General features: G+C 42.2%; 2 protein-coding genes across 3 annotated transcripts; one reads left to right on the plus strand and one right to left on the minus strand.

Annotated features, from left to right (window-relative positions):
- The first annotated feature begins 262 nt into the window (after window positions 1-262).
- mdh1b (malate dehydrogenase 1B, NAD (soluble)) lies at window positions 263-2,804 on the plus strand. Of its 2 annotated transcripts, none has more exons than XM_005730895.2 (10): window positions 263-326; window positions 416-528; window positions 610-744; window positions 831-973; window positions 1,055-1,223; window positions 1,298-1,640; window positions 1,740-1,881; window positions 2,202-2,374; window positions 2,486-2,625; window positions 2,747-2,804. In XM_005730895.2, the coding sequence occupies exons 1-10, from the start codon at window positions 305-307 to the stop codon at window positions 2,783-2,785; spliced, it is 1,419 nt and encodes a 472-aa protein (XP_005730952.1). In that variant the 5' UTR covers window positions 263-304; the 3' UTR covers window positions 2,786-2,804. The 2 variants fall into 2 exon arrangements, with proteins under 2 accessions (XP_005730952.1, XP_005730953.1); XM_005730896.2 differs by having other exon boundaries at window positions 1,133-1,223.
- Window positions 2,805-4,717: 1,913 nt separating this feature from the next.
- retreg2 (reticulophagy regulator family member 2) lies at window positions 4,718-14,193 on the minus strand. The gene is made up of 9 exons (XM_005730897.1): window positions 13,854-14,193; window positions 13,313-13,416; window positions 12,684-12,714; window positions 12,197-12,326; window positions 9,741-9,825; window positions 9,494-9,631; window positions 9,100-9,188; window positions 8,450-8,585; window positions 4,718-7,086 (listed from the first exon to the last, which is right to left on the minus strand). The coding sequence occupies exons 1-9, from the start codon at window positions 14,105-14,107 to the stop codon at window positions 6,320-6,322; spliced, it is 1,734 nt and encodes a 577-aa protein (XP_005730954.1). The 5' UTR covers window positions 14,108-14,193; the 3' UTR covers window positions 4,718-6,319.
- Between the last annotated feature and the right edge of the window lie 143 nt (window positions 14,194-14,336).

Consider the following 14,336-nt stretch of genomic DNA (forward strand, 5'->3'; position numbering starts at 1 on the left):
GGAAAATATAACACTTTTATATGTGTATTTATTTATTGTCATTGCATTTTGTGTGGCGGTATTCATATTTGTTTGACAAGCAAAAGGTCGCTGGTCCGATTCCATCTGAAGACACAAATCCCTTAGGACTTGCATCGGGAAGGTAATCCAAAGTAAAACTCAACCCGCTGTGGTGATCTCTAAGGACAAAGGAGTAACAAAAAGTGGCTTTGGTATTCTGGGGTTTGCCATACACGGACTCAAATAAGTGCAACGCCGTCCATCCGTCTCCTAGCAACAAACCTTTTTCACCTAGACGCACAGCATGGCAAAATTTGTACTCGCCGGTAGAGCTTTAATTTAATTTAAATCTAATATTTGCCAGTATTTCCGGTACATACACGTGCATTAATTTTTGCAATTTTACCTCGAACAGGAAAAACAGACTGCCCTTATTATGCCAAAGCAGAGCTTTTAGCAGACACCCTCCAGCAGTGTTTGCCAGACTTCAAGATCCATAAGATCTCCATCCTCCCAGATGAATGGAAGGTATCATATTTTCAGGCGATCGTTTTAGGCATATAAATTTAAGGACGTATTGTCACCTCAGCATGACCTCTCTCTGGGCAGGAATGGCTGGGGGCCACGTGTGAAAAAAATAACTGGAAACATGAGGGCTCCCCTTTGGTTTGGAGGGAACTAGTGGAGCAAGGGGGCAAAGGGATGCTCTTGGGGGGCTTCAATGACTTCCTAGAGCACTGCCAGGTAAGCAAAAAATAAATTTTCTCAGCTACAATAACTTTTAAACTTTTAAAACTGGAAATGTCATCAATTGAACAATGGTTGTGTAGGATTACTACGGCATCACGTCAGACATGACCACAAATGTGATGCTGAGTGTTGCAGCAGAGAATCTGGAGGCCAAAATGAATCTCATCAAAGAAGAGCAGCATCGCGCCAGTCTTATTCAACCACTTCATGTTTGGATAACTGGGTGGGTCTGTTGTAAAAGCTAAAGAGAAAACTCTATTTCCTCTTTTAGGAAACTTTTAAGGACTTTAGCGTGTCTTTATAGTGCTCTCAACCCAACATGCCAAGTCCTGATCCCCAGTCTGCTCTCCCCCGAGGTGTTTCCCAACGTTTCTGCAATCAGCCTCCACCTGCTGGACCTGGAGGGAAACGAGGAGCAGTTACAGAGCCTGATGTTGGAGATCGAGGAGCTGGCAATCAGCATGCTCCACCAGGTGCACTAAGACTCACTTATTTGTTTGATCACATCGAGAGGAAAGCAAAACCATGTCATTAAATTTATTTACAGGTGACTACTGGCACAGATCTGGAGCGAGCCTTCAGGAAGGCGGATGTCATCCTCCTTCTAGATGACGGTGGGCACGATGGAGAAAATGAGGGTGAGGAAGTAAAGAAGAAGAAGGTAAAGGTGATCTCAGAGCGCTACAAAGAATACGGGCAACTGATCGATGCAACAGCCAAGGAGACGGTGAAGGTGATCGTGTCCGGCGACTCGTTTCTCAACCTGAGGTGCTCGCTTCTTGTGGACAGTGCACGCTCCATCGACAGCCACCAGTTTATCGCTGCTGCAGCTCAACTGGAAAACGAAGCCAAGGCTGTACTTGGGATTAAGATGAGAATGAGGCCGTCAGGTATCTCGTGTGAATTGGTTGACTCATGTTCACGTTGCATTTTAGCACCAGCCCCTGAAATAAAAGACGAATCAATTCTTATGTCTTCTCCTTCTGCAGATATTACAGATGTAATAGTGTGGGGAAATATCAGCGGTACTTTCTACATTGACCTGCAGAGGGCAAAAGTTTTCAACCATGATGGGCCAATCACAGGACCAGCTTTCTTTTCCCAGCCACTTCTAAGCATTTTTCCTGACAGGTCTGTTACCACGGAAACATAAAGACCTTAATTTGTATTTTTTCAGTGCACTTTTAATTCTCCAGACTCCTTGTTCAAGCGTGAAGGTGGTTATTTCCTGGTGCCCTAGATTTACCGCATTGGTAAGCTCAACCCAGCTGGGGCTTTGGCAGGGTAAACAAATATAATATGATAAGGTCTGACACTGGCCAGCCACTGGCATGATTTCAGTCTGTGCAAATATTGATTGCACAATACATCTGTCCAGAAAGCTGCCTGCTCTGATGGGAAAAAACCCCATCCTGTGTTGGCACACAAGATAATCTTCTTCTCCTTTTCAGGAAATGGTTGGAAACAGACTTTCAGCACTTGGTACGCAGGCGGCGTCTAGCTGTGACTTCAAAGACAGGCCAAGCAGCCGCCACATCAGCTGCCAATGGGATCCTCACTGTCTTGAAAGCTTGGAATGGTGCTAGTGATCCAGATGTTCTGTCTTCGGGTGTAGCTTGCCCAGGTTGAGAATTGGTTTTCAGTGTGACAGAATGATTTTTAAATGCGATTCAGATTCTCTGATTCAGTGTGATCTAGCTTGTTTCAAAATGTGATTGTTTTGGGGTTATTTTAGGGCACTACAGTCTCCCTGATGGCATTGTCTTCTCAGTTCCATTAACCTTCACAGATGGCAAATGGTCAGTAGTGTCTGAGTTGACTGTTGAAAATGAGCTCAAGTACAGGCTTGAGCTCTCAGCAAGTGAACTGCAGCAGGTAAAGTTAAACCAATAATATTAGATGTAGCGCATTCTCGTTGCTTGAAATGTTGCTAACATTTTGACATAATTTAGGTAATTTAAGAAAAAATGTATTAATACTATCTTTTCTTTCTCAGGAAAAGCAGTTTGGATCAGACAGCGGCACAACTGAATAAAGCTGTTGTTTAAAGCAAGCATGCTCATTTCCACGTCTATATTTTATATTTTTATCACGGGACTTTTCATCATTCAAATGTTTTTTTTTAAATCCATGTTTACATTATCCTGGCCCTTGGTTTTTCTCTCTGAAACAAGCTGTTTTAGCTCATTTTCTTCAAATATTCTGGCAAATCAGTTAGCTAGTAAGCCCCGCCCACTTTGACCACCAAATAGGGAAATCTGTGTAAAGCTTACATCATCGTGGCACAACAGTAAGTGAATTCAGAGCAGTCTGAAACCAGACCTTTGGCTTCAAGCAACTCCTTTTACATATGCTTTGACTATGTTGTTTAGGAATATGATTCTCCTGTAATCATAAAGCAAGCTCTTGCATATATACAGTACTGTGCAAAAGTCTTGAGCCAACCCAAATTTCTTTATAAAATATATATCTGTGTATTATTTATTTCCCCAAAGGGGCCAGAGTTTCTTCAGCACTAGTATTTTTGCACCAACAATGTGATTCCCAAAGGAATATTAGCCAAAAACATGGCATAACTTGAGGAAAATGTAAAATTTCTTTCAAATATTTGAGGAAACTCGATAAGTGAATGACAAAAGGAAGAAGTGACAGGCATAACAAATATCTACAGGCGATGAACAGTACCATAACCTTAAGAAATAGGAAAAATCAAGCAATGACCTGCAGAAATACATCTGGCTCTTCAGTCCAAAACATCTACTGTTCACTGAAGCCTCATCAGAAATGTCTCAGTAGAAGGCCGGCCTCATTAAGCCATTCTTAATAATGAGAAACCGGGGAAAGGATGAGGTATGCCACATTACACAAGAACTGGACTGAAAATCAGTGGCAACAGGTCTGATAGAGTGACGAATCCAAATGTGGAATTATGGTAAAAATGATCAATAATATATACATAGGGTCACAACAATGTGTGTTTACACTTATCTGTAAAACACAGCGGAGGTTCTGTCATGGTTTGGGCTGCATTTCGGCCAGTGCTGTTTGAAAGCTTGTTAGAAATTTTGGAATTATGAACGCAGAAAACTATCATGAGATTTTGATCCACCATGCAATACCACCCAGAAAGTATCCGATTAGCGAAAACAGCTTCATTTTTCAGCGTGACAATGACCCCAAACTTGGATCGGCCTCCCCAGAGCCATGACGTCAACATTACTGAAGCAGGATGGGATCATCTTGGTGACAAATGGAAGTGCTTTGAATGTCCTCCATTGGAGAACTATTCCTGAAGACTACTTAAAGAAATAACAAGAAAGCTGTCTAAGAGAGTTCAGCATGTGCAGAAGAATAAAGGTGGTCATACCAAATATTGACGTTCAAGCTTGTTATATACTGCATTTCCATTTATGTTTGCACAATACTGTAACAGACACTCTTAACAACAGAATTTGAAGACCAGTTAATGATTAAAGGTAGTAATCCAGATACGTGTCATTGCATTAAGTTTGTTTCAGTTTGTTCTTTTATTTTCACATGTGCAGTTGCAGTTTTATATCACAGTCTGATGACATTAAACCTGTTCCGCTTTGTGAAACACGTCCAGAGGTTATATTTTTAGACATAAAAGATCAAACTGAGTACTTTATGGAAAAAGGAGAAATTAGAAAATATATTCCTTTTTTTAAATTTTTACAGTTCAGTAAGTTACTTTTTTTTTTTAAACGTTTAAGCAGGATTTTAAACATAAATCACAGTACTACCGTACACAAACTAGTCAGTTAATATCGTTCTCTAAAGCCGACGTCACCGCTCACCGTCCATCTCCACGTACAGATGGTTGGCCTTTTAAAAGTAAGGACACATCAAAACGTTTACTCTCCTCACTGATAATGAAATATTAAACAAGCTGAATTTAATGCACTCTTTAAACCTGAAACATTCAAACTGATTTTTTTTTTTCTTCTTCACAAATTGTGCAGTACTTTGTCAGCCGACAAGGAGAACTTGAACAGGGTGCCGTTTTTACATGCAGAATGTACACTTTTTGCATTTCTACACTATGCACAAGGAGGCGCTGACTGAAAAAGAGGAGAAGGTTAGTACAAATGCAGTGCACTACGACAAGTTGGGGGAAACAGACACATTTTGCGCAATGGTATGTTCACTTTGTACAACCCAACCCTGAGACTTGGATGCTGAGTGGTTCACAAGAGCAAAATCGGCTTTTCCATACAGTCGAACAAGGTGCTAAATTTCTTGTTGATGATCTTTTTTTTTTTTGTCTTGTTTTTGAATACAGATCCCAAACATTGGCCCAGGTACATGACGCAGAATGACAGTATTATTCCCTACAAGAACAGAAAAAATTCTGCTCTAGTAAAACTCAAAAATCAACCTCAAATATTGATGTTAAATACATGCGTGATGCATGGCATGCATGAACTTGTCATGGCACAAAGGAGGTTATTTGGTAAATATACAGATCCCAGTAATCACTGTACAAACAGTACACGGGCATATCTAACAGGTCTGTAGATAAATAACAAATTCAATTACACGTGGATGTACGAAATTAAATCCTACTTACAAATGTAAATAAAAATGAGGCATTGATCACACAGAGGAAACTTGGGAACACTTCTCTTATCGTGTCACTTTAAAGTCACTCGCATGTGGGTAAAGATCTACTAGCTGTCAACATCCAATGAAGTCAGAGAATCCGTTTTCAGGCAACGAGTGAAAAAACCAGCAACGACTGAATGGGAGTTTCTAACTTTGAACCCTAAAGGTGTGGACGCGGATTGGCGTCGTTTTACTCGTCTAACTGTGGGAATGTGCAACTACGATTCAAACCTGGTGTTGTCGTTAAAACATTTACATACAATCTTTATATGGGTAACCAAAGGGATAAAATAGACTCTTAAATTCCCCCTATGCTTTAGTTATAAAGTTTTATCAACTGACCATTAAATTAAATAATTTATAGCATATATTAACAGTTAATCCAACATTCCAACTCTTCCTAACGCCACCTATATAGATAGACATCTGCCTCTGAATGAAAAAACAAGGTGGATGCTTTTAGCCGTGGTACAAAATAAAGGCATCACTGTTGTACTAAAGAGACTGAAATCAAACGGGTTCTTAAAAGAAAAAAAAAAAGTTTCTAAACTTTTAATTAAAGCCACAAACCTGCTTTTCATTGAATACACTCCTGTCAGGGGAGCACTCAGCATAACACAAAACCTCTTTACTATAAATGCAATATGAAATGGTGCATTTAATTGTAAAGTAAAGCTGTGTAATTATGAACGCTGCCCGATAGAAGCTAATGATGGTCCTGGTGTAGACACGACTCCCGAGACTTTAACAGACTCTTCTGACGTGAGGCTATAAAAGCAGAACGCACCGAGTATCTCAACCATCTGCCACACAATCACTGACCAACACCCTTTAACTCCAAACTCATTGATAAATGGGTTTTGTATAGCTGTATGCATGAATATAATGTTGTTTTAACATACAAATAAAAGCAAAACATTGGGGGAGGGGCGCAGCAGGGCAGCTATGACTGTGGTTGATGCTGAGGGGATGGAGGTGTGTCTGGAGTTTCTCCCGCCACCTGTCCTTCAGGGCTGATGTCCAACTCCTCATCCAGTTCACTTTGGTCCAAAAGCTCAAAGTCCTCTTCCTCGGTCGGAACTAGTGTGTCGTCGGGGAACTCCTCGCCGGTGCCACTTTCCGTTGTGATCGCCTCATCTGGTTCCTCGTCAGGACCGAGCTCCTCTGCCGTGGTAACTGTAGTGTTAGCAGTGGTGTCGGCAGGTGTCTCCAGAGCGCCCGGTGGGGTTTCGCTGGGAAGAAACTCAGCCAGAGAGGGCTCCTCGCTGGCCTCGCTGGAACGCAGCAGGGCTGACAGAGTGTTCTGCACAACAGTGGAGATGGCAGTGCTCACTATCTCCTCGCTCAGGGCCTCCAAGGAACGCTGTGCACCCTGGGTGACTGCAGGCTCTGTCTTCTCTCCTCCCACATCCACGCCCGCCACAGGCACCGCGCCCTCTTCGCCCCCAGGTGGTCGACCGTGTCCGTTGAAATGTGTGTTCACAAAATGGAGGGGGGATGCTAGGTGCTGGATAAGGAGGCTGGCGGGGCTCAACGGTTCCCCTTCGGACTGAGTGTCAGCCTGGGCTCCCTCTCCCTGGCCTGAACCTCGCAGAGGAAAGTGAAGCAGACTTTGCTCAATGGAGGGGAACTCCTCCACTGAGGGGAACTCAGGGAGATCCCGCAGGTACGACTCCTCTGGGTCACTTTGTAAGCTCTGCTGGTCCAAATCTGCAGTAGGCAAGAGACAGTATAAAACCATAAATAAATGCAAGTCGTGCACATTTAATTTTCACAGTGATATCTTAACGATGAGAGGATGAGGTGACATTGCCCTTATGATAACAATCTGATGCACAGAAGCACGACAATCCAAAAGGAACACTCGCCCACATACTCTCGTACTTTCTTTGAAAAGAGCAAAGGAAAGACACTCGGTCTGGCCAAGAGAGAGTTTTGTTGTTTTATTTCGCTAATTCTGTTGGTCTGCATCTCTAAAAATTTGATACTGGTGAATGACATTGCACAGAGCAGCACACACACCTCTGCACACACTCACTATCCAAATTTATTTCTTATATAGACCTCTGCAACTGCTTGTTGACCTAATTATCTAATCAGCCTGTCCAACAGTATCAACTCAATGAATTTAAGCGTACAGACATGACCAAGACAACCTCCTAGAGTTCAAACTGAGCAGAATGGGGAAAGAAGGTGATTTAAGTGACTTTGAACATGGCTGTTGGTGCCAGACGGGCTGGTCTATTTCAGAAACGGTTGATTTACTGGGATTTTCCCAAACAATCAGAGAGTGGGCTGAAAATGAAAAAAAAAAAAATCCAGTGAGCGGCAGTTCTGAGTGAAAAAAGAAACTTGAGGACAGATTCCTTTGAGCTGATAAGGAGGCAACAGTAACTCAAATGACCTCTCGTTACAACTAAGATATGCAGAAGTGCATCTCTGAAAGCAAACATGTTTAGCCTTGAAGCAGATGGGATACAGCAGCAGAAGACCTCGTCAGGTGCCTCGGCAGGTTGACTGGAATATAGAAGATCAGAAAAATGTTCCCTAGTCAAATGAGTTTTGATTTCTAGTGCCACAAATCGAATGGTGGGGTCATAATTCATGTGAAAGCATAGATCCCACATGCCTTTTATCAGTGTGTTCAGGTCAAAGACGGTGGTGTAACGATAATATTTTATTAGCACGCTTTGTGCCCCTTAGTATCAACTGATCATCATTTAAACACCACATCCACATGTGAGTACTGTTGCTGACAATGTCCATCGCTGTGTGACGACACTGTACCCGTCTTCTGATGGCCATTTCCAGCACGATAACTCGCCATGCCACAAAGTTGAAATCATATGAGACTCAGTTCTTGAACATGACAGTTCACTGAACTCAAACGGCCTCCACAGTCACCGGATATCAAACCAACAGAGCACCTTTGGGATGCAGGGGAACGGGAGATTCAGATCATGGATGTAGCAGCTGTGTCATGCTGTCAACTTGGATCATAAAAAAAAATATATATATATATATTTTTTAAACAAGCTTTAATCAAAGTTCAACATTGACACATGACAACTACCTTCAGAGACGTCGGTGAGTTGAGGAGTGGTGGCTCTGGACACCGAGAAGCCTCCACTCTCCAAGATGGATGCCTCTTCATCTGACAGCTCAGAGTCTGTGATGGCCATAGCCAGAGCCGTAGTTTTCACATCCACCTGACCAAAGAAAACAAAATAAATAAAATAATGACGCATTATTTTCCACATTTCAAAACCTGAAAAAGATAAGTATAACCAGACTCCTCTGGTTACTCCACATGCAACAAGTTTGAATTTATTACAAGGACTATAACCTTCATAGCTCGTAGAAGTAATCCATATTATACTAGTTTGTTTATTTTATTACGTTTGCACCATGCCCTGCAAGTGTTCATTCACAGCATAGCGACTGAATACCTGACATGACACTGTCAGTTACTGAACCGTGTACTTTCTGCTGTTGCGCAAATGGAATGCAGTTGTACTGGAAAGATAATCCTTCAGGTCATTTGGCACAGCGCAGAGCTCCATTCCCATCAACACGTCACCACATTCATAAAGGTCGGTGCTGACTTCAGCACACTGTGCTGCTGCTGCAGCTTCCTCTGCTAGTCTTACACTTTAAAGCGGCACCCTTGCACATACGTACTCTCTGTGCATTGTGGGTTGTGTTGCAGGTGTGGGTCCTTACCGTTGGAGCAAAGCAGGACAGCTCCTCCTCGCTCTCGCTCTCCGTTTCAGCTCTGGGCTCGTCCCCCTCCTCTACCTCCTTCTTTATCTCTGTTTAAAACCCCCCACACACAAACACGTGTTTTCAACATGCCATGAAGGACACCACAACAACAACAACAACAACAACAACAAACCACTAAAGGAAGTGATTCAAAGACAAAGACTGCGGTATGAGAATCAAGTAACCAAGGGAAACTGCGGCTTTACAATGGCTCCTTTTGTTTGTGTGTGCAGAGCCCCTGATGTTGGGTATCGCTGAGAGGACAAAGAAAGGTGAGCTACATCGATTCTTGCGCAACAACGCCGACTTCACTTGAAAGCACGTTGCGGCTGAAAGTGGCTCTCTCACTCACTCCTCTTGTCGTGTTTGCGGGGCTCCGTGTCTCCCTTCATGCTGTAGTCCAGTTTCATCAGGATCGGTTCCAGACCGGTGTACATCCTCTGGATCAGCTCATGGTACACCACCAGCGGCCACAACAGAACGCTCAGCGCTGAAAAGCAGCGTGGAGAATGAACATGGGGTTTTTTGTTGTTGTCGTTTTAATTACTGCACTGACTCCTATTATTACTCACTGCCAGACACCCTCTGTTATGGCTCACCTATAATATAGGAGATCATGATTCCTGGTACGTAATGTCCAACCACAGCCAGAACAAAACAGCCACTGCACATCATCACACAGAACTGGAAAAAAGAGAAAGCGAGAGATATCTTCAGTGTGTGCTGTATTTATGTCATAGAGAACACTTTACTATAGCCGTTTCTAAAAGTGGGATAGTTTATATCACTAGCATTACCAATCGGTTAGTGTGATGCTATTCATATAGTTGACTTTTCCCCCAAAACACCGCTGAAAGGAATAACAGCACTACTCATAAGTTTTATTTTTTTAAACCCATGATTAAAAGGTCCTGCATCCGACATGTACTTGTGGAAATGCATCCAAACACTAGTAAAGCTGTGCAAAGGAATCAGGTGATTATTAAAGTGCAGCTCAAAAACACTGGCTGTTGTGTCACTTCACTCGCCTCACACAACGCCCACAATCCTATTTACAATTCAGTCTTTATGATGGATATTAAGTTGTAACGACTGAAGATAATTCACTGTAATTAATGAGGTTATCGACTTTGTGCCACGTGTGCAAATACCTACAACTCAAAACTAAAGAGAAAGACTTCTAAAAACAGCTGGAAGTAAACAAACTAACTTCACCACAGGGTAACGGTCTCATTTTCATTAGACACATCTCTCTGTTATCTGACCTCCGTTATCAAAACATGTAAAGTTCTGGGTGAAATGTGGCCAAAGCCTAATATTGGAGATGTCATGTTCACTGCAGGGGGAAAAAAAAAACTGTTTACCACAAAGGACTGATTCTACGAGGCAGGTTTGGGCAGAGTAGAAGATGAGAAAGAAACTGGAAGCTTTTTCAGTTATTTCTCCCAGAGGATCCAGTTTTTCAGTTAGTGGAGAAACTCGCTCAAGAAGGGGAAACAATCACAGTCTAATCTTGTGCGTGTCTATTAACTGACACAATGGCATTCTTTAAGAATTGTGCCGTGTTGAAAGTAATGTGTAAATGTGACTAGATTTACCTTGGAAGTCCGCCATTGTGAGTTTTCCAAAAAGTAACCAAGGTGCACTTTCAGACATATTCTAATTCTGTCATATGATCGAAAACACTTTAAAAGGACATTTAAGGAGTTGTTTAATGTGTTAAGCCTGCATTACTTGTTTGAGATTCCCAAAGTCCAATGTCCAAGTCATGTGTTCGTTTTTTTTCTTGCTGTAGTCTTGCACTACAATCAGACTCATTTAGCGAGAGGAAAACGGTGAAGGGGAGGAGTGGAGATGTGGATGTTACTTTTATTTTTAATGTACAAAAGCACAAGAACATGATAGTGAAGTGGGAACTGTCTCAAGGACAGAAGCAATTGCATTATGCTGCTAATGCAACATTGTCTCTTTGCAAGACCTGCACATACAGCATGTTAACACAAAGCTAGCCAAGAACCCAGAGGGACGTTATAGCTGAGTATATGCAGACCTCAGCCCAGCAGCTAAAACCTGAACTTCATCAGGTAACAAAGGCAGCAGTCAGGCTTGCATCTGGACACATTTCTACAGCGGAATCATTGTGGCAGTTGCTTAAAAGTCTCTTTGGGCTGGTTTTCAACTTTTCTTTGTGTTGTTGGCTTTGTGTTTACACATAAAAACTAAAATATAAAGATTGTGTGTTTCCTTATTCGGACAGGGATCTGTGCTGATGTGATGAACTGTAACCTCACCTTTACATTGTAAGTTGCTGATTATGAGTGTGTGTTTAGGGGCGTTTTATGGAGTAACAAGAAAGTTAAAATAATGAGTAGTGTAATGAATTACTTTGAGGAATAATTAAGTAATATGCTGCATTACTAAAAGTAATAAGCAATTCCTAATACATTACTTTTGTTGTGTAACAACCCCAGCACTTCTCATGACTACGCTAAATTTGCCTCTCCTTAGCTTAGTTCATCTTAAACCTGAATATGAATCTCAATCCTTCAAGTAATGAGGCCAGCATATATACAAGTAGTCCCATTGAGCTTCAGACTCCACTAATCACTCAGATACTGAGCGGATATCCCTGACAAGGTCATCTCAGGGATACAGCTCTCAGAGGGCCCCACGCACCTATTGTTCAGAGATTTTTTCAGTTCAGGGTTTTCAGTCAGAAAGTTGGCTTGAAGGGTGGGTGGCTCTAAAGTAAGTAAAGTTTCAGTGCACAAACTGAGAGGAACTAAGAACTAAGTCCCACTGTAATACATTATACAAGTACTATTCTGAACTTTGTAAATAATCATGCAAAGCTCGTCTGTTAAAGTCTGAGAATAAAAATACAGAGCTGGAAAGATGGCTAGAAGAATTGGCTTTTTTCTTAAAAAGAAAGAAAGAAAGAAAAAAAAACACAACCTGACAACAATCGCATAAACATTTATACTTGGACTATTAGAGATTCACCCCAATAACATGTGTGCATATGCGTTTCCATGGTCACACCAAAGCACCGTACCTTGCCATGGTTCTGTTGTTTGTACTGCAGCATCTCCTGCAGATACATGCAACAGGTCAGATAACTCTCAGCCAGGTGGTGGCTGAGCTCGGGGATGCTGAGCAGACGCTGCTCCGCGCTCATTGTCTCACTATGATCAAACAAGAACACACACGCACACACGGGAAGAAAAAAAAATTCAACACCTGTGACGGACACAGATCTGTATTTGAAGCAGTTCAGGCTGTACTTATGTTAGCAAAGGTGCAGGTTAGGATTTCATGTTTGCGTAATGATGATGGAGGGAGACAGATGCACACAAGTGAACACAAACACAACACACTAAATGAGGCAGGGAGCCTGAAATTAATTATAATCACAGAGTGTTGTGTGACAAACGGGTCATAACATCCTACACGGACAGACTTTAATGGATGACTTTTACACTACATTAACACAGGAAAAATCACTGCTTAAGAAAACAAAATCAACTTATTACACTACAAACCTTTGTGCAGGATGAGCGTCTACATGTTGAACTGTAGAAGAGACACAAAAAACAAACAAAAAACAACCCACAATTAGCAAAGAATCTGTCGAAACATCTTTTTTTTCTCCTGCAACCCCAGTTCCACAAAAAGTTGGGCCACTGTGTAAAATATAAACCGAATGCAGCGAGTTGCAAAAAGTTCCTCCAGCTGTTTCTTTTTAAGGACCGCTTCCTTTTAAAGCCTTTTCCTTCCCCTGTCCCAACAGTTGTGAGACGCGTCGCTGCCATCAAACTCAAAAGGAGCTCATATTTTTCCTAAACATGTTTCTACATTCTATTGTGAATAAAATTGGGCAGATTTGCAAATCACTGCATGCAGGTTTGGTTTGCACTTTCAAACAGCATCACAACTTTTTCAGATTTTAATGATTCTCACATTGAATATTAACAGAATTTTTTCAGCCTTGTAACATATTTTGTGGATGTTTGACTACTCAGTTAAAATAATACCAGAAATCACACGATGTGTGTGAGTGGAGGAACAACTTCAACTTGAATAGAATTTTAGCTTTGTCAGCAATACCTGACAGACAACATTACGCGAACTATTAGAGGAAGGCATCATTGTGATTACTTTGAGACCTTACCAGTAATGATGGGTAACTTGGGCTTCCATCTCTCCAGCAGCATGAGCCCCAGCAGGGACACGCTTATCAGAAACAGAGGCCGCAGGGAGGTGGAGGACAAGATCCTGCAGAAACACAAACACACTCATGTATATAAATTCAAATACGGGGAATCTATTAAAGCCCTATTGCTCTGGTTGAATATGAGCCAAGGGAAAGTAATCAGACAGCAAACTGACAGCTGGTCAACCAGGCCTGAGCCACTCATCTTTACGTCTTCTCTTGAATTGCGGTATAAACAGGTGTGACACCTCAAAATAACCTTTATCTATAGAATATAATTCCTTATAGTTAGCAGGGAACATATGCCGTGCCGAAAAGGAAGTTTAAACTGGCTTGCAACCTTCGTTAGCATTAGGCTAAAGACGTGGGATTAGCTAACTTATCTTGACATTCACTCGTAATACCCTCCCTGACGTTAGCCAGATAGCTAACAATGCACTCCAAAGCAGCCTTATCAGTGTGAGAGACAAGCGTGATTAAACGCAGACTCGACGTTTACCAGAATAATGTGTTCAGTGTCAGGGCGACAAAGATGCTGTACAGCGGCCTCTCCCAGACCAGCAGCCTCTGCACCCACAGCAGCAGGAGTTCATACTGCGATAGCCAACCCTGAAGACGCTCCCGCAGGCGAACGAGCTCCGGGTTTCCGTCCCCGCACGCCTGCTCCGACGTCCCCGCAGGGAACAGGGCCTCCAGGCCGACCGAAGAGGAGGTAACCGAGGGGCGTCTTCTGGCCTCCTCTCCGCTCGCCATGTTTCCCCCACTTTGTTATGTTGTTTTGGAGATCACGGGGTATATGGAAAGATGAGGGTCAAGCAGGGCAGAGTGAAAACGATAAAGCTTCCGGTTAAAACTTTCAAAATAAAGTGGGTTGATAAAGAGCAGAGAGTACAGTCGCGTCTTTCTGTCAAGTTTATGTTAAAAGAAAAATTGACCTTGCTTCCGAGAAGACCGCCATAAGATATTCTAATAATAATAAAAT

This window comes from Pundamilia nyererei, unplaced genomic scaffold, assembly GCF_000239375.1.
Source record: "Pundamilia nyererei isolate P.nyererei 1_Seehausen unplaced genomic scaffold, PunNye1.0 scaffold00040, whole genome shotgun sequence".
NCBI classification, from domain to species: domain Eukaryota; kingdom Metazoa; phylum Chordata; class Actinopteri; order Cichliformes; family Cichlidae; genus Pundamilia; species Pundamilia nyererei.

Bases quoted from the DNA above. Each gene is read 5' to 3' on its own strand.
- mdh1b (XM_005730895.2), top strand. From the start codon at position 305: ATGGCAAAATTTGTACTCGCCG. The intron at 745-830 runs GTAAGCAAAAAA...ATGGTTGTGTAG, and splicing joins ACTTCCTAGAGCACTGCCAG to GATTACTACGGCATCACGTC. The intron at 1,641-1,739 runs GTATCTCGTGTG...CTCCTTCTGCAG, and splicing joins GATGAGAATGAGGCCGTCAG to ATATTACAGATGTAATAGTG.
- retreg2 (XM_005730897.1), bottom strand. From the start codon at position 14,107: ATGGCGAGCGGAGAGGAGGCCAGAAGACGCCCCTCGGTTACCTCCTCT. The intron at 9,826-12,196 runs GTACGGTGCTTT...TCTTTTTTCCAG, and splicing joins AACAACAGAACCATGGCAAG to TTCTGTGTGATGATGTGCAG. The intron at 8,586-9,099 runs GTAAGGACCCAC...TTCTTTGGTCAG, and splicing joins TGTCCTGCTTTGCTCCAACG to GTGGATGTGAAAACTACGGC.